Source organism: Arvicola amphibius, chromosome 2 (genome assembly GCF_903992535.2).
Source record: "Arvicola amphibius chromosome 2, mArvAmp1.2, whole genome shotgun sequence".
NCBI classification, from domain to species: Eukaryota; Metazoa; Chordata; class Mammalia; order Rodentia; family Cricetidae; genus Arvicola; species Arvicola amphibius.
The window spans coordinates 3,995,306-4,014,793 of record NC_052048.2 but is presented as its reverse complement, the minus strand read 5'-3'; the positions used below and the strand labels follow the sequence as shown (position 1 = coordinate 4,014,793).

The 19,488-nt window shown below is 45.9% G+C and overlaps 1 protein-coding gene across 1 annotated transcript in view; it reads right to left on the bottom strand.

Annotated features, from left to right (window-relative positions):
- The window catches only part of Itpr2 (inositol 1,4,5-trisphosphate receptor type 2), a 391,594-nt gene that overhangs the window by 171,356 nt on the left and 200,750 nt on the right, over positions 1-19,488 (bottom strand). Inside the window, 3 exon segments of the mRNA XM_038317812.2 lie at positions 8,874-8,982; positions 10,336-10,478; positions 12,127-12,317. Of these exon segments, the coding sequence (XP_038173740.1) occupies positions 8,874-8,982; positions 10,336-10,478; positions 12,127-12,317 (443 nt within the window).

The following is a 19,488-nucleotide window of genomic DNA, read 5'->3' as shown; positions in this document are numbered from 1 at the left end:
CAACACAGGCACAGTGAAAAGCAAAGGGAATGGATAACAGAGTCGAGACCTGGACATTGGAACTCTTGGATGAGTAGCTGCCTAAACCCAGTAGCTCCCAGGGGTGAAAACTTCCAGGGAGTTCTGAGAAGTGACAGATGGATAAGAAATGTCACTGAAGATGCAGAGGTCAGGAGCTAAGAGACCAGAGCATTAGCATGGAGTGGGATGGATGGGAACCTGCTGTTGCTGATGGATCCCAGGCCTGTGGTCCTAGATATGCATGAGGACCATCTGGGAGGGATGCAGGGAGGTGGAAGAATATTGACAGAGGTCAAGATGATGTAGTCCAAGTCTTTAGGGACTTCAAAAATAGGAGAGGAACCAGCCCGAGGCAACAGTAGGAAACCTCAGAAACATGCAGCTCCGGGCTGAGAAAGATGGGGGATGAGGAGAAAAGAGCCTATTCAACTCAGGGCTGAGAAAGCAGCTGGCCTTGGCCAAGAGGCACCACTCAGGAAAAGGGGAAGAACACAGGTTGCAGAGGGAGAGAAGAGGAACTTGGGAGAGGGGTTCAGAGACTTAGGGAAACATGTCTGTCAAGGGAAGGGTGGCTCTACAGGGTTTGTGATTTGCTCTGTTCACTGCCAGGGAGGACCATCTTTGAGAAACAGGACAAAGAGCCTAGCAGGCAGAAGTCTTGTCTGAGCCTGTCTACAAGATAACCAATCCTCCACAGGTCACAACCTATGCTTTTCAGAAAGTAATGTCTGTATGCGCCCTGGTAAGAGACAGCATGATCATGATGACTGATGGTTAAAAGCAATCCCATGGTGGGAAAATGGGAAGTTATAGCTTCCTTATTGTTTCCTATGAGCCCAACAGATCCCAAGGACTATACCCCAACAGGGCAAGGGAACGTGAAGTAGACTCGGAACTAAGTACACACCTCTATGTTGGTACCCTCAGCCCCAAGCCCCTGTCCAATCCAAACTGTTCCCTGATCTCATTAGATACCTTGTGTCCGGGCTCCTCATACCAAGCTACCATGCTGTGTTCCTATGACCTTTCTTTCAGCTTTCCCAGGCTGTGCTTGTGTAAGCAGTAGAGTTTGAAGTCTGACTTGTAACTAATAGCTCCAACAAAAGCTAAGAACAGCTGTGAAAAGAGGTGCCTCGCAACGCCACCGAGCAATCTGCTAATGTTTGACTATTGGCCTTGTTTTGCTTAAAGGAGGAAGTATAAGCATTCAGATAGGCTTAAGAGTCTCAGGCACCAGATGGAACAGGCAGGAAACAGGCTGATGCCGATGCCAATGCTGATGCCAAGGGACTCGGTACGTGGTAGACGTTCAAGATCTATTAAAGACAAATGGAATTTGGTCTGTTCTACACTGTTCTAGTGAGGAATCGCTCCTCTGTGACCACGTGCAGAATTCCAACAGCTCTGTGGGCTGACATCTCAATGCAATGAGAGTTGGCCCTTAGGGACGTGGACTCTAATGTTGCAGGAGAATTGTTGGCGCAGCCATTCCTCTGTGCCAATAAAGCCACCTTGAATCAAAGGATGGAGTTAGCAATTAACTTACTGGGAATAGCCATAGAGTTCTTGGAAGACTAAGCAGGCCTGCTAGAAAGGACCAGAAGAGAGAAGAGGGAAATCTTGGTGTGTGTGTGGGGGGGGGGGGGGGAGAGCTTCCAGGACTGATGGTTTTGGGGAAGGAAATGTGGAGAGAGGATCAGTCAATCAGCTTTTAGATTCACCAAGATAAGATAGATAAGAGAGTATTTTCTCTCACTTTGCTAAACACTAATGGTCTGGACATGATGAATGTACTGCTTACTTGATAATTATTCTTTTTGTATACAGTTAGCCATAGAGTTCTTGGAGGACTGAGGAGGTCTGCCAGAGAGGACAGGAAGAGAGAAGAGGGAATTTCCCGGGGGGGGGGCGGATTTCTGGGGCCACTGTCCTTGGATTTCTCAGGTCTTCATCTTAATTTCTGACTCCTGGAACAATTTAGATATTCATTACACTTTTTCTGTAGACTCTGAAGCCACGTGGGCTGGGAATCATCCTGACTCCACCATGCTTTGCTGTGAAAACTCAGGCACATCTGCTAACTTCTCTGTGACGACATGTCTCTGTTATTTAATTGTTACATGGTTTAAATGAATTATAGTGTAAATGAAAATTTTGAAAAGAAGCTGTGTCTGTTTGCGCATTAAAATCTCCTGGAAGGAGTTTGTGTCTGCCAAGACTGATGGACCAGTTGGAATCTCAGTACTGCGGAGTGACTGGGGTTTTATAGGGCCAGAGGCTAAGCACTTCATCTAGGGCCAGTTTTAGCCTTCTGGAATAGCCATTCTGTACCCCACTCTTTATTAATAACTTGTAATAGTAAATAAAAACAGAGGCAGGGAAGTGAGTCTGCATCTCCAGCTTGAGAAAACAAAATCAAATTTAAAATATTGTTTATTTCCCCAAGATTATTCAGTTCCCGGTTCGCTAATGTCACACAGTGGGGAGGGGCAAGAGAAAGCAGGATTTGTGTTCACAATCTGCCAGTGCGGAGTCAGGAGCCACTAGCCAGAGCACTTCGTCTCCTGTCTCCTGTTTTGTCGTGGAATGAAGCTTGGGAGTCCATGGCCTCTGAAGGCGACGATAGACAACCTCCTACCTAGATGACAGCCCGTCTAGATATGGACATTGGTAACAGCCGGAAAACATGGAGACAACAGGTTTTGGTGCCGTCCACTTGACTGTGAGAAGATCCATCCTGAAACGGTTGCAAGACCAGATCTACCCCATGTTCTGTCGCTAGGGTTCTGACACTGTCTGTGGTCAGAGTGAAGGTGGCTGCAGCTAGCTAGTCTGACCCACTGTCTCTGTCCTGTAATCCCAGGGCCCTGGTTTTGCAGAGGGCTTTCTATAGGCTCAGAGCCTCCAGGCTGAGTCTCCTCTGTTCATGAACTGGGTCTGTAGCACATTCTCTCCAGGTACATTCTCCTCAAGGCTGGGCACAGATGCAGGAACGGAAGCCCTCCTCCTCTTTCTCTTCCTCTTCCTCTTCCTCCTCCTCCTCCTCGTCCTCACTACTGTCCTTCAAACCAGCTTCCTACCTTTCTCCCACTCCTCCCACTGGCACTGGGCACTGTGTCCCAACTTCTTTTATGCTTTCCCGGCCACACACCACGTGCACACTACAACAGCTCTCCAAACACTGTCTTTTGGGTAACCCTGCTTCCTCACTGGCATTTTGTGCTGAAGTTCTCAGCAGCCAGTCTGACTTTGTAGGTGTGTGAAGTCCACAAAACCTGCCCCTTCCAGGAGGACAAAGATAAGCAAAGCAGAATTTCAAGTGATGCCTCAAACATCTACTTCTCGCTAGAGCAAGCAAAGGCTGGTGTGATTCTTACATCTACAGTGTGTTAGGCCACCACTGGGTATCGGTTGTGTGTGGGGCAAAGCGCTAAATCCTGGAAGCTCAGCAGTGAAGATCAGTAGTCTGCCCTCAAAGAGCCCAATGGGGTGTGGCATGTGGGTGGAGACAAGGTGGGCAGGGGGAGGCAGAGGGGCTGTAGAACTTTGTCGATCTCAGCTCTGCAGGGAGGACAAAAGGCTTCAGCTTATGTGGCGAGTCTGGCCCATTCTCAACAGGTCCCTTGTCTCTTTAAAATGGCAGCACCCACACTAAAGTGATCACCCTCAAGACATCCTAGGGCAAGGTTCCAAACCAGGAAAATCACAACACCATAAATGCCACCGTGACTATAAAGCACAGCAAAGCTGTGTGTAGTGGCATATGCCCTCAATGCCAGCACTGGGAAGGCAGAAGCAGAAGCAGGCAGATCCCTGTGAATTCAAGACCAGCTTAGTCTACACATGGAGCTCCAGTATAGCCAGGGCTACAGCTAATTAAACTTACAAAAGAGCAAACTGAAGCTAAAGTGGCTATGTGTCCCATTCTGGAGAAGAGTTTGTGTCGGACTTAGGCAGAAGTGATGGCTGTAATAACTGAATGATACATTCATTTGAGTGTTCCTCCTATTATCTTGTCCTTTTCTTCAGTTCGCTTTTTCTGTTTTGACTTTTGATTTTGCCTTCGAAAGTTTAGTTAGTTAATCAGAACCCCAGTTTTCCGTAAATGGGGCGCCACCTCAGCAGCTTGCAGGGACAACGGAAAGCCGTCTGGGTACAGGCAAGGTGTTTATTACAACCTTCGGCTGTAGATCTTTAGCCACTCAAAATATACTTCAGAAACACTCAAGACGGGGAAGGTTGTTACGTCTCAGGTTTTGAAATGGAAGAGAGCAACGCCAAGGTGTAAAGGACTTGGAGTCTCTTCAGTAAAGAGCAGGGCAATTAGACTAAGCCACCATGTTTCTAGCCCCACAAAGCCAGCAGCTGGAAAGAAAACGTTTATAAAAGTCCCCAGTGCTCTTAACCCATCTGACAATCACTTTGCCCAGATCAGAAAATAAAACACAAACTGCTGAGGCGGAACACTGTGCCCATTCGGAGTCCAGAGTCAGTCGCCTGCCATGTGAAGATGTCAGTGCACGTTCACACCGGCAGACACCCAACACCATGCTAAAACAACACACTGGCACAGTGCACACACGTGTGCATCCATACACACATACATGTACACACATTTCTGACTTGCAGGTTTGCAGGGTTATGGTTTAAAATACTAGAATATTTGCAAAACAACTTTGTATTCACCTCTCAAAGACATTTACTAAGAACAGGAATGTCCCCAGATGTAGCTGGTACTAAAACTGGTATTTATTCGTCTTTGCAAAACAGGTATAAAGTTTTTAAGTCCTGGCGCTCTCCACTGCATTCTTTCCAAAATACATTTTATCTGCCTGTTACAAAGGCCAAGGACATGCAAGGAAGTGACTGATTGCAAATGTACTTTTTTTTCTTTTGTTTTTTTGAGACGGGGTTTCTCTGTGTGTAACCTTGGCTGTCCTGGAACGTACTCTCTAGGCCAGGCTGGTCTCCATCTCCTATAGATCTGCCTGCCTCTGCCTCCCGAGTGCTGGGACTAAAGGTGTGCACCACCAGCACCCAGCAAACACATTCTTACTAGCAGAGTTAGCTATAAATTTGCATGGAGGGTGATGGTGGGGACTGGAGGCATCTGAGGCAGGAGCTAAGGGACTTGACATGATTCTGATGAAGAAAAGAACCAATTATTGTTTATTCAAGTGGCAGTAAATCTTAGAGTTAAAAGGTGGGGAAGGTGTCTTCAAAATAACCCGAGACATAATTTCTTACAGAACTTTGCCAGAAATAAGTCACTCCTACATAGAAAGCTGTAAAATCCAGAAGCGTCCACCTGCTCTCTGTGTCCCATCTGCCCAGCTGGGCTTCCGGAAAGGTCACAGCACCAGTCATTAGGCAGTTTGTCCAACCCCATGCTGCCACGAGGGGCTGTGGACAATGGCCTCAGATAGTGCACTGATTAAAGTGGTTGTATCTAAGGCTCTGGCTGAAAACAGCTCAGGCCAGAACATGAGGAGTCGGGGAAACGCTGAGCCTAATTGAATGTCTGCAAAAATTTAATCTTCAAAGCCCCTCGGCTCTGGCTTCATCTTGGACTGAAATCATCATGGGTTCAACTTGGACTGAAATCTTCATGGGGTTCTTCAGCAGTTTGCTAGATAAGCGCTTGGTGCTCCCACACTTGGATGAGCTTTTAATCAGGAATAAGATTGAAGAACTTTTCATCTCATTTAGCTGCATTAGCTGAGAAATCCAATCATGAGATTACAGAGACTACAACACATTCTGAAATGGCATGATAGCTTTAGTGTGCTCTTCATCACTGGTTTCTGAAAAGCAATAGTAACTAGCTTTTATTAAAAGGTTCCCATCCATCAGTCCCTTTGCGTGCACTGTTTTAATACTCCACCCAGGTTCACAGGTGGCATTGCCATCTCCTTTGTACTAAGAAGGAAAGAGAGAAGAAAGTTGGTACCCTAGCCTAAGCATCTTGGCTCCTGACTGGACACTGTAGACAGCTACCCCACCTCCACCCCATCCTCCCATTCTACAAGGCTCTTCTGGCCCCCAGACGTCTCAAGGAAGTCTTCACTGAGTTTTGAACCTACACACCCTTCAACACACAAAATGAAGGTCCCCCCCCCCCAAGCTACACAAATGTGTGCATGTGCACACTGTGTGGAAGGCTGGATCATTGCCCAGCCCAAACATGTCCATGGCTTCTGATCGCTCTTGTTAAAGAACCTGTAGCCATGACACTTTACATATAAAATTAAGGTAGAAATCCTAGCTTGGGGCGGGGTATAGCAGAATTTCCAAGTGTTTCCAAGGTAACCACAGGCCTTGTAAGAGGGAGATGGGAGTCTCATGTAGAAGCTGTGACAACCGAGAGACTGATGGGAAGGCCCTCGAGAATTGGCTTTGAAGACAGTGGTCTGCAGAGGCGTGAATGAGAACGGTCCCTCTAGGAAAGACCTCTTATTAGGAGAGGTGATAATTCATCGAACGATGTGGCCATTCATTTTAAACTAATTTAAAAGACTAACAAATGCCTTTCATTTTATCAGACCAGTTCAACAGAACCACCATATATGGGCTGCCCATGCATGCTTCTGCATTGCCAGGGCATAAATTTAAAAAAAAAAAATCACACCACCAAACTAGGGCATGTGGAGCATTCCTTTTTTTAATGTTTCCATGGTTGTTTTGTCTGTCTGTGTGTCTGTGACCATGTGTGTGTGCCCGGTGCCCTCGGAGGCTTGAACAGAGCTTTGGATTTCCTGGAGTTATAGACGGTTGTGAGCTGTTATGTGAGTGCTGGAATCAAACCTGGGTCCTCTGGGAGAGTAGCCAGTGCTCTTAATTGCTAAACCATCTCTCCAGCCCCTACATTCTTTTATTTTTTTAATGTGTGTTGTAGGCATAAGTATGTCCATGCATGTTTGCATGTGTGTGAACCACTTGGGTTTTCTAGAAAAAGGAAAGATGAAAGGGAGGGAGGAAGGGAGGGAAGGAGAGAGGGAGGGAGGAAGGGAGGGAGGGAGGAAAAGAAGGGGAGGGAGGAAGGCTGAACTAGTGCAGTGAGGGGGTAGGGAGAGATTAATTTTAATTAATTTAACAGATGATTAATTTTAGAGTGAGCAGCTTGGAAGACATTAAAACACTCACCTACTGAGAACAGGATCCCCATGCTCCTCCTTTCTTTGAGAGCATTCAGTATTGATCTGTTGTGTCAAACTGGGAAGCTTGTCACAAAAACTATGTTGACTTAATTGTTCTGCTTGGGGACCTTCATGCACCCATGAAATTGGCTAAGCAGCAGTAGCACATTGAGGGTTCACAGGAGAAGAGCCTGCAGATCCTGAGACCCATAATTTATGCTAAAGTGTGTACAGTTTTCTTCAATCTTATGTTTAAAAAAACATTTGCTAAAAATTACAAAGACCACCTTTATCTTAGTTATTTGTTATCCAAATATAGTTTAGACAGTGGAACTAAAGCAGAAGGCATTTGGATTAGTAAAGTAAACACTTGATTCTAACGGGGCGCGTGCATCTGCATACAGCTGTAGGTGCTGAGCCTCTGCTTCCAGTCATGTTTGTTTTGAGAAGAGTCTCTCACCTGGGAGGCCGCGCTGCCTGGCCAGGGAGCCCGACAGGCCCTCTGTACCCCCAGCTCTGAGAGTACACATGCTTGCCTCATGCCCAGCTTCTCACACTGGTTCTGGGAGCTGAACTCAGGTGCTGGCACTAGGGTGGCAAGAACAATAGCAACAGAACCAGGTCACCAGCCCCTCTGAGGCAGGGTTTAGACAGAGCCATGCCTCCAGCCCCCTCTCATGCAGGGTTTGGAAACAAAGCCCTTCCTGATGACCACCAACATTCCACTCCATTTCTTTTTCACAGGATGTGCTAAGAAAACAAGATCCAATCACCATAGACTTTCTGGAATTAGACAACACATGTATCTACTAACAAAGATTAAACCTTTACAGTTTTAAGATATCAGACAATTAGCATTTTTGGAAATACTCCACAAATACACCAAGACACTTCTGTAGAAAACTGAGTTGATGCTTAGCAAAGAATAGGTACCTAGCCTTTAAAAAAAAAAAGTAAAAAAAAAAGAAACTTCTCAAGATTTGTATTTTATATTCAAGCCTCTCCCTGTGGGTATTAGAACACTGCTGGCTACCATTTAATGAGCCCCTAAACTGCCCATTTCAGTAACCAACTGGCAATCTATAAGCCGATATTTTCTGAATACATCTGTGCATCTGTTAATACAGCTGAGAATATAAACCAACTATTCTTTTTTTAAAAAACAATAACATTATCTTATAAAACTATCAAAAATAATGTAGCATAATCCTAACTTAAAAACGCACACCAACATGTACAGACACCCTCTTCAAGCTGCTCCACCTTAAATGAAGTCTAAACAATGCATCTCAATCACTCATTATTCCACAAGGCTATTTGGAGACTGGGGCGTGGAGCTTGGTGGTAGCGCACCTGCACTCAGAGGACCTGAGTTCACTTCCCAGGACCACGAAGGAAGTCTTTCTGCCCAATAGTCTGTCAATGGCATCCAAGACAGATTGCAGTACCATGAATAAGACAAACGTTCAGGCCAGGGCAACCTGAGTTGTTCCTCAGTTCAACATAGGACAGGAAAGGAAATTCCACAAAGTTGTGATCATGTAGCTAACGTGAATAACACCCAATTATTATACAACCGAAAAGAAGCGCCCATGTAACTATGTATTGCCCATGGCAATACATAGTTACACCATAGTTACAAATTTTACTTTGTTTCAAATACAAAAAAGAAAGGAAAGAAAGCAAGCCTATTTTCCAGCACTGAAAGTGAAATACCTCTTCCACAAAGCTGTCCTTCTTCTCCAGCATCTCCCTTAAGGTCTGGAGGATTTTAATGCACAGTTTCTCTTCTTTCTCCATCAGTTTCTTTGTGTGATTGATCAGCCTGAAAGCAGAACACGAACCCTTAAAAGGGACACCAGTTTCTCACCAAAATATATACAATATGCTATGTTGGAACGGGGAATAGGGCTGAGGACACAAAGTAAATCAGATACATAATGTCTCAAAACTATGCATCAGTTTATAGACTTTGCTGAGGTTTTTATGTCAGGGCTGCTCAGATTTGGCATGCTCTTCAGGGTGTGTGATACTCTGAGAAGCAGGGGAATGCTAACATTCTCCTTCCCATCACTTTGCTAATATAAAAAGATTTATAGCAGTCTGTGCCACCCCGTCATTTATTATTTCCCATGCATTGTGGTGCATCAATTAAAACATCCCAGATGTAGGTGATATCACAGTGTAGTGAGCCTTCCCTCATTCCCTCAGTCTACCACGTATGATATGATATTGCTTGGCAGACATGAGAAGTTGCTGTGATTGGCATCGTGACAGCTTGAACACTGCTGTAAACCAGACAGGAGCATGGAGTGGGGTTCTAGAACCTTCTAGGATTTTCTGTACTGTGGGTGTAAGCATCCCAGGAATTGGCACCGAGTGTAACGTTTATAATCAGGACATGTAACTCAGTCCCCATAGATTGGGTTGTGCAGAAACTGAAGGGGATTACAGTTTCCCATGACACGGCAAGAGCTATGGGATATATCTCTCCATTTAGAATGAGTGCCATGAGATGCAACTGAGACGTCTCTCTCTCCAACTAGGGCCGGGCTAATGTCCTCAGCCATCAGGATGGAGGACCTCCTCACTGGTAAGTGGTATTTTTGTCAAGGCTGGTCCCTAACAGAAGGGGTGGGGTAAGCATGAAGCTTGGACAATAGTCAGCCTGAGCCTCTGGCCATGAATTATTTATAATATTGTAAGAGCCTTAGCCTCTAAGGCAGTGGGACAACCCTTCCCTCTGACTAGTGTAGGGTCTGCCAAATTACCCCACTTCTTTCCTTTTGGTTTCACTAATGCAGTCTGCCTCCATTTTCCAGGGGAACTGATAGATTTCAGCTCCTTGAGTCAACTCCCTCCCATCCCCTACTGGCACATTCTAGAACTCTGCTGACCAGCAGGACTCTGCACTAACAGCAACATCCTGTCTGTGGTTTATAATGGGCAGACATTAGCCTCATACAGCCACAGAGTATCAGAGATGTAACCTGGGGGATGAGTTTTTATCTCATTTTAATGTAAATTTTAATTTATGCGACTATGTGTGGCTCATTTGTGCAGTGGGGTTTTCTGGAAAGGTTCCGAGGGTAGGGGCTCTGGATTTGTGACCGACTAGGAGGGTGAAGAGGCCCTCTCTCTTCTCCACCAGCACCATCCCTGGTCTGGCTTCATTTACTTTGACATGAAGGCTCCGCATCTTATCCTGGCGTCACTTCCCTCTGGAAAGAGCAGCTCCGGACTGTACAGCACATCCACGAGCACGGAGAACTCGGCCTGCATCATGGGGCTGAACTGCTGCTCCAGGGAGGCGACAACGTCCTAAGAGACACAGAGCGGTCACACGCCTGCCTTTCCAGACGTGACACACGCCTGCCTTTCCAAGACAGACACAGAGCGGTCACACGCGTGCCTTTCCAGACGTGACACACGCCACAACGTCCTAAGACAGACACAGAGCGGTCACACGCCTGCCTTTCCAGACGTGACACACGCCACGACGTCCTAAGACAGACACAGAGCGGTCACACGCGTGCCTTTCCAGACGTGACACACGCCACAACGTCCTAAGACAGACACAGAGCGGTCACACACCTGCCTTTCCAGACGTGACACATGCCACGACGTCCTAAGACAGACACAGAGCGGTCACACGCCTGCCTTTCCAGACGTGACACATGCCACGACATCCTAAGACAGACACAGAGCGGTCACACGGCATGCCTTTCCAAGACAGACACAGAGCGGTCACATGTGTGCCTTTCCAGACGTGACACATGCCACGACGTCCTAAGACAGACACAGAGCAGTCACACGGCGTGCCTTTCCAAGACAGACACAGAGCGGTCACATGTGTGCCTTTCCAGACGTGACACACGCCACAACGTCCTAAAACAGACACAGAGCGGTCACACGAGTGCCTTTCCAGACGTGACACACGTAAGAACATTAACCAGGAAGGCGATGTGGGAGTTTCATCCAAGATGGACTCTGGTTTCCCACGCCACCAAGTGTTTGCTGTTTACACGTTAGCCCGATGTGGTTTAATTCACTCATTATAGCATGGGGATAAAATGAGTTCGTATGAGCCACTGTTTTTATCCAAAATGACTAAGTGGTGGTCACATAAGGGACAGAAATTGGGACGCAGGTATACAGCTGCACAGACCAAAGACGCATGAGAAGCCAGCCATCCAGAGTAGGGAATGGAGGGCTCAGAGAAAACCAAGCCACTGATACCTAGATCTGGGACTTCTGCCTCCAGAATCCTAAAAGAATGTATTTCTGTTTCTTAACGCATCTAGCCTATGGTGTTTTAATGTGGCAGCACCAGAAAATGAGAGCTATGGGTGATTTGCTCACTAGGCCTAAATGTAGAGGCCAGACCATGGATGAAGACTTATAAAAGGACCTGGTGAAGAAAGGGATTGGCTCATCTTAATCCAAGGAATAGAAGAGAACACTGGAAGATAAACTGAGTCAATATTATGAAAACTTAATTTATTGCATGTATCATTTATAGTACATTATTTTTACTAATTTTATTATTGACATAATTATCTTGAGATCAAGGGTCACTACTCACTAAGAAACTATCAGAATATATTGTTATATAACTCGCTAAAAAGTAAGTCAGGACAATCTATCCAGAAACTACTAAAGAGTAGGTAGTGGCAGAGAGCTGTGGAAGAAAGCTTTGCCCCAGTAAGAATTGATATTTTCAACCATATTGTATTATATATAACACTGGGTAGTACTGGTGCACACCTTCAATCCCAGCACTAGGGAGGCAGAGGCAGGTGGATCTCTGTGCATTCAAGGCCATCCTGGTGTACAGAGTGAGTTCCAGGATAGCCCAGGGCTATACAGAGAAACCCTGTCTCAAAAAAAGGCTGTATGATATGACACATTTTAAGAACAGAGAAGCTAGGAAATATTAATATTAATATCACTCATGTTCTCATTGTACCTGTAACTTCTCGATGATATTCCTGTAATCCCATGCTGGCCCTCCAAGAGCTTCCTTGAAGCGAGGTCCAGAGCGGGCTGAGAGCCTCCAGCCCATGGCTGCTCTCTGCACCGTACTTGAATGGTTCTTCATGAAAAGTGTGTTCACCTGGCCGTCCAAGTCGACAGGGATTGCAATCCCACGATTTTTGGCTGAAAGAAAAAGAAAAAAAAGATAGGAAGCATTTCTCTCTCAATTAGGTTAAAGATTTTTAAACATGAGCAAAACTCACTAACAAACGTGGAAGAATTTTTTTAAAATAAAGGAAGAAAAGCCTAAATCTTTAAACTTTGCCCAGCACTTGTTTCGTATGCTTTCGGGTGAAAAAAGCTGCTGAAGTTATTTCAGTTCTTCAGACCAGTTCATAATGCGCCACCACTGAACCTTCAAGATCTTATTTGATTTCTTGTGATTAATGTGTGAGATGGTCTCCATTTCCACATCATACGGAAAGCACCTTAACAAGCATGTAGATCTTTACCTTCCCAGATGCCAAAGAAAATAAAAACTCAGACAGAAAACACACAGCCAAGTCCTGCCAAGCTATTAACTCAATTAGAGGGTGTGTGTATGTGTTTACGTGTGTAGGTGTGTGCCCACAAAGCTGCATGTGATCAAGTGTCTGACAGCAGAAATAGTGAAAAATTTAAAGGGTATAAGAGAGCTTTCTTGGAAGGTGGCACGTGGTACCTGTCTTTTTCCCTAAGATCCACAGACTTGTTTCTTGATAATGCTGAGCACTCAGAATGCTTGTCATGAGAAAAATGGAAGGGTTATGGCATTTCTGCTGGACTAAGTAAAGAGGCAACCAGATCACTGGACAAAAACTGGCCCATGAAAGACTGGCCTTGGGTTCACTGGGGTCATTTGAGCTACTCAAGAAGCCACCTGAATCATGGGAAAAGAAGGCCTTCTTCCTCTGATTAAAAAACTAGGAAGTCTGATGTAGCTGTTTTCATCCAAAGAAAAGTTAGAGAAACATAAAAAAAAATCCTCTTAAGAAAGAAGAGTTTCTAACTGTAGGGTGCCCGTAATGAAGACTTGCAGAGAAGGGTTTCTAACTGTAGGGTACCAACAGTGAAGACTTGCAGAAAAGGGTCTCTAACTGTAGGGTGCCGACTTTGTAGACTTGCAGGGAAGGGTCCCTAACTGTAGAGTGCCAATGGTGAAGACTTGCAGAGAAGGAGAGAGCTTGACATGACCCCAGAGATCGTCAGACAAAGGGTATGTGAAGAGGTACAAGGGGGCAGGTCCAGCAGAGGGGGAAATGCATGGAGACTCCAGGAACCAAGCAAATCCCCCTTTAACACCCACTGTTGTCCCCTGCCTGTCTAATGAATGCACACACATGTGCACACACATGTGCACACACATGCATGGATGCATGAACACAAAGGGAAGTTCCCACGTCATTTGTCCAGATCTTCTCATAGAATTCCAGGTCAACTTTCTTATTTCTGCAAGGATTATAGGCCAGGAATAGACCTTTCAACTGCCAGCCCCCACCAATCTCCCTTTGAAGCACACGGTGTCTGTCCACAACCCCTGCCCACACTGCACCTCGGCACCACGAAGGACAGGCACCCAGAAGGACAGGCATCCGGAAGGACAGGCACCCTGAAGGACAGGCACCCGGAAGGACAGGCACCCTCTACACTGCCGAGCAGCACGGGGTTTTATAGGTACTTATCTTCCTTCACGGCCCAACTCCACTGAGACTTTTGCTCTTTCCTGGCCATTTCCCACGTGAGCAGCATCTGCTTTGCACATTTGAGAGACTGAACACAGGATGGTGCCACTTCAAGGTCACTGCTCAACCAGCCTTACAGCTCCTGGCTTCCCTCACAGCCTACTGCAGCCAGTTGCCACCTCCGCTTAAGCCCTGTGCTCATCACCCATGCACAGGGCAGATGCCTGAGGCGGCACCCACCGTCGAGGGACAGTTGCTAAGAATATAGAAGACAGAGGTAGAGAGAAGGCTGAGGGGTTCAGAGTTATACTTCCAGAGGGTCTGAGTTTAATTCTCAGAACCCAGGCTATCCTCTCCTGGCCTCCGTGGTCTGCACTCATGTGCACAAACCCACACCCATGACACACACAGATACACATGATTTAAAACAACAATAAAAATAGTATAACACACAGGAAACACGGTGGCAATGCTTTTCTGACGATGTCCATGGGCACTTAGTTTAATGAGTCTATGCCTGTGAGTGCCCACAGCAGCACGTGCCCACCCAGGACCCATCTGTGAGCTGCTGCTCCACGCCCTCTTCCATGGCAGCACCTGGAGGAAACGCTGAAGAAACTCCACCAGCCTGGAGTGTCAGATGTTTCTGTTCCCCAAGCTATATGGTTGTTTTAGGCCCAGGGGTCTAACTTGACGTGAACTGTACAGTATGAACTCCAGATAAGATATGCCACTTTCCCAGGCCCGGGTGTGAACTGTAGCTTATTGTTAAACCAGGCCTGGCTGTGAACTGTAGCCACGGCTAAACCAGGCCTGAGTGTGAACTGTAGCCCGCAGCTAAACCAGGCCTGGGTGTGAACTGTGGCCACAGCTAAACCAGGCCTGGGTGTGAACTGTGGCCACAGCTAAACCAGGCCTGGGTGTGAACTGTGGCCACGGCTAAACCAGGCCTGGGTGTGAACTATAGCCATAGTTAAACTAGGCCTGGGTGTAAACTGTAGCCACGGCTAAACTAGGCCTGGGTGTGAACTGTAGCCACGGCTAAACTAGGCCTGGGTGTGAACTGTGGCCACAGATAAACCAGGCCTGGCTGTGAACTGTGGCCACAGCTAAACTAGGCCTGGCTGTGAACTGTGGCCACAGCTAAACTAGGCCTGGGTGTGAACTGTAGCCACAGCTAAACGAGGCCTGGGTGTGAACTGTGGCCACGGCTAAACTAGGCCTGGGTGTGAACTGTAGCCATGGTTAAATCATGCCTTTGAAGCTATGAGAGAAGATTAACACTGTAATTGAGTAAAACGCATTTGAGCTAAAATAAGCTAAGTGTCCGCACAACAATGAACAACCATTTGAAGGGGTGGGAACACATCTCTGTGGTAGGAAACATGTCCAGCATGCGCAAAACTCTTGGTTTGTTCCCCAGTACCTCAAGACAAGAACAAATTAAATTTAAAAATTAACAAACTCTACAAACATGACCCAAAATAGGTCCTCTGTTCTGTCAAAATAATACAGATATTAATTTGAAATCAAAACAGAAATTAGTGAGTTAGATTTCCATAGCTTATTTAAAAGGCACCGGGAGTGGTGGTCAGGAAGGAGGGCTGGGATTAGGAAAAGCATTTGTTTTATCTTGTTTCCAAGAGCATTAAGTATGAAAACATCATTTTCAAGTCAAAACCACGATCAAAACTGAGTCAAAAGCCATCATGCTAGAAACATTTTGGGAGCTGTGTTGTCTACACAGCCAGGAAAATCCCCACAGCTGACAGCAACAAGCAGCCAATGAACCTGCTACGCCTGCCATTCTTCATGCCTACAGCGTGTAACAAGGTCATATTAAGGTTCTTATATAGAGGCGTTCCTCTTGGGCCTCTAAGTCAGAACCACTGCCTGGCTAAGGAGATGCCTGCCATCAGAGGACAGGCATCTGAGTCCCTAACGAACGAGTGGGAGAGGAGGGGTTACTGCCTGTGCACCTGGCTTTGGGGGACCTCTGCCTTCTCAAGAGTGAGCCTCCTTTATCCACAGGTATTTTTAGTACATGGCAAACCTCCTAATTAGCCCTATAAATCCTGAAATTTCCTGGATATGACAAGTCTTTTCAGGGGCTTTAAGATAGAATCAAAATCTATTTCTAATTATAATTCATTAAATATTGTGTGCTATGTGAATGTTTTTAATTAGCAGGAACCACGGATGGTGTCTGCCAGACCAAACCCTCTGAAAACACATACAGGTCTATGATAGGTGCCATGGGGAAAAGTTCTTGGGTGTGCACACTGACGGGTATGGGGAAGGTGAGCAGGAAGAGTGAGCATTAATTAGAAAACTGTGGCTGGCTGTCAGCCCATCAGAGCCAAACGGCTGGAACTGTAGGATGAAGGTGTGGGTGGGCGCTGCACTGGTTCTCCAGCACACCCAAGTCTGTTATAAATCCACGTGTGTGTGTGTATGTGTGTGTGTGTGTTCATTGGTGCAAGGATTTGTATGTGCACACATGCATGTGTAGAGGTCAGACAACAACTTTGTGTTTCCTCAGGCTCCACCTCCCTCTGGTAGGCAGGGTCTCTCACTAGCCTGGAATTTGGAGAGTAGCCTAGGTTGGCTGGCCAATAAGTCCCAGGGATCCACCAACCTCTGCCTCCCTGGTACTGGGATTCCAGGCACAGGCACAATGTCATGACATTTTTATATGGCTTTAGAGACTGACCTCGGGACATTCTGCAAGTGCTTCACTCTCTGAGCTACTTCCCCAGTCCACTGGAGTATTTACACAGGGAGAACATTGAACGTAAGGATACATGCTTCCTTGTGAACTCAACTCTACCACATGGACGCACGCCCCATTAATCCTCTACTTGAACAAAGCTGTACTTCTTATGGTCACTCAGGAATGAGACTTGGAAGCCCGACCAGTCATCTGGAAAGATAAACTGGAGTAGAGTCCATACTATAAGTATGAAAGCTATAAGTAAACGCAGTGTATTCTAGGTATTCACAGTGTCTCTCCCTCCCTCTACCTCCCCTTTTCTCTCCGTCTCCCTCCCTCCCTCCCGCTCTCCTTCCATCCCTTCCCCTTTCTGCATCTTCCTCATGCTGTGAGACAGGAGGAACTCACAATCTTTATGGCCTCCCTCAGTCTTCTGAGTGCAGAGGAGAGCATGAACCTCCGTGCTCACCTCCAGGGAGCACATGGCTTTTCACAACACCCAAAAGATGCAGACAAATCAAAATATTAAAATTCTCTGAGAATTAACAGCACCTCAGAGTGGCAGAAACTCTTCTGAGGATGAAACTAAACCTTCAAAGAAGCGGGCTGGGATAAGAGCTCAGGCAGCAAAGCGCATTGCTCATTGAATACCCTCTGTCAGAGCAAGCCCAGCATGGCGGTGTGTACTCAAAACCCCAGCACTGGGGAGACAGAGACAGGAGGATCCCTGGCCAGCACACCTCACCTACTTTGCAAGTTCCAGACCAATGGTGAACCCATATGAAAGACAAGTTACACTCTGAGCTGAACACCTGCTCACACAGGAACACGTGCATAAGCTTCCACAAACTAAAAAGCCCCAGAAGAATTATAAATCCCTTATGCTAGAAAACAAAAATTCCAATGACATTTTAAGAAAACTGATCACCAAATAGTCAAAAGTCTCATTTCCCAACATGTAAGGGTTGAAGTCAAAATACCAACAGCTCGATCATATGGCACAGTTTTCTTCCCCATGCACAGACGAGAAAAACACATTAAAACTGTAACAATGATGAAATCCAAACACAAAGTTAAGGAGAAGGGTGTTCTCTGGCATGGCTGGTGGGTTAACACCACCCCTGGCAAAGCGGTTTTCATAACAGAAGGTCCACTCACAGGCATTAGCTCTAAGTCCTCATGTTGGAGGTGACCGCAGACATTAGATGTTTAAAATAGGGTGAGATCGGGTTAGCGCCGCACAAAGGCTGTTGAGCCATGGGGATGCGCGTTCATTTCTGGGCATCATGCACTTTACTGTTGCAAACATCACAGACCGTGCTCTGAGTGCCAAGAAAGGCTCTAGAACATTCTAACAGATAAGGCACTCAGCCTTACGCTTGCTTCTTCTTTATTTACAAGTTGTATCTACTCTAGAAATTCCGTGGGGGTGAAGTACATTTGATAGAGTGGATTTACTTCAGCTACAATAATACTTTCCTGATAGTGAGGAATCACCAAACAATCAGTTAAACTAATAAGTGAAAAATGTTTATAAAATAGTATGCGATGTTATAACTTATTGCATATAACTGTTGTATAAAACAGTGGATTTTAAGATTATTCTGCTTTGACTCAGCATTTGCTTTTCTGGGGCCTCTCTTTTGCATTGTTCAGGATGGAAGCCAGGGATCTGCACACAGGAGGTAGCTAAGGGGTAGCCTGAGCTACTAATGAAGATGTAAAACCATAATCAGAAGAGTACATGACACTGGATTCCTGAGACTCCCACCACAATGCCCCCAGCAAATTCACATAGACATTTATTTAAGACAGACTTTCTAAAGGGTTAACGGTTTTACATTTCTTTCATTTTGAGAATGACTGGCTTGAAGTTTGTGTTCATTAGGCAAAGCATTTGTAAGAGGCATTTCCTGCAATTTCCATGTGGAAAATCAATAGTGTGTCCAACCAGCTACCCAATATGAATCCCCCCAGATCACAGGCCAATTATAAAGTGCGTGGGCGGAATTCTTTCCTAAGTGAAATTATATGGAAGTCATTCGTAGATGTGTTTACTGGAAGCGTTTCTGTCACGTGTTTTACAGGAACGGGTAAACTGAGGAACGGCATCTAACTACGCACGTCTAGAGAGTCCCATGGCCTTGACATTCCTCAGCACTCAGCAAGCCCTACTGCTCGTGGGGAGGGAAGGGGGGACCAAGTGAGTGGTCCTCCCGTCTGTCACCACCTTCTGCATTCAGTGCACACGAGAGGATGAGGATGAAGTGGTTTGGACGAGAGACAGGTTGAGCTAATAGTACCAGAGAGAAACAGGTGTTTCACACAGGTAAACTATAATTGATATTTGCACGTATAAGGAATGTGTTTGCCAAATCATAAATGCGTCAAAATGCTTTATAAACATACAGTATCCTCGACCTTGTGATATTTCACACATACATTATTCTGTATTCTCTTAAATATTATATATTCTTAAATGTTGAAGCTGTGCTAAATTTCAGTGTTGCTGCACATTTGAAAGAAAGCTGAAATATAAATGATAGTGCATGTGAGCGGAAAAGCTTCACACAGGTACCTCCGGGGCTGGACTTCACGAGAGGCCACTTGATGGAAGAGTGTCTATGTGTTACTTTCATTGGTTAATAAAGAAACTGCCTTGGCCCTTTGATAGGACAGAAAATTAGGTAGGTGGAGTAAACAGAACAAAATGCTGGGAGGAAGAAGGCAGTGAGACAGTCGCCATGGAGCCAGCCACCAGGTCAGACATGCTGAACCTTTCCCGGTAAGCCACCACCTTGTGGTGCTACACAGATTATTAGAAATGGGTTAATCAAGATGTGAGAATTAGCCAGTAAGAGGCTAGAGCTAATGGGCCAGGCAGTGTTTAAATGAATACAATATGTGTGTTGTTATTTTG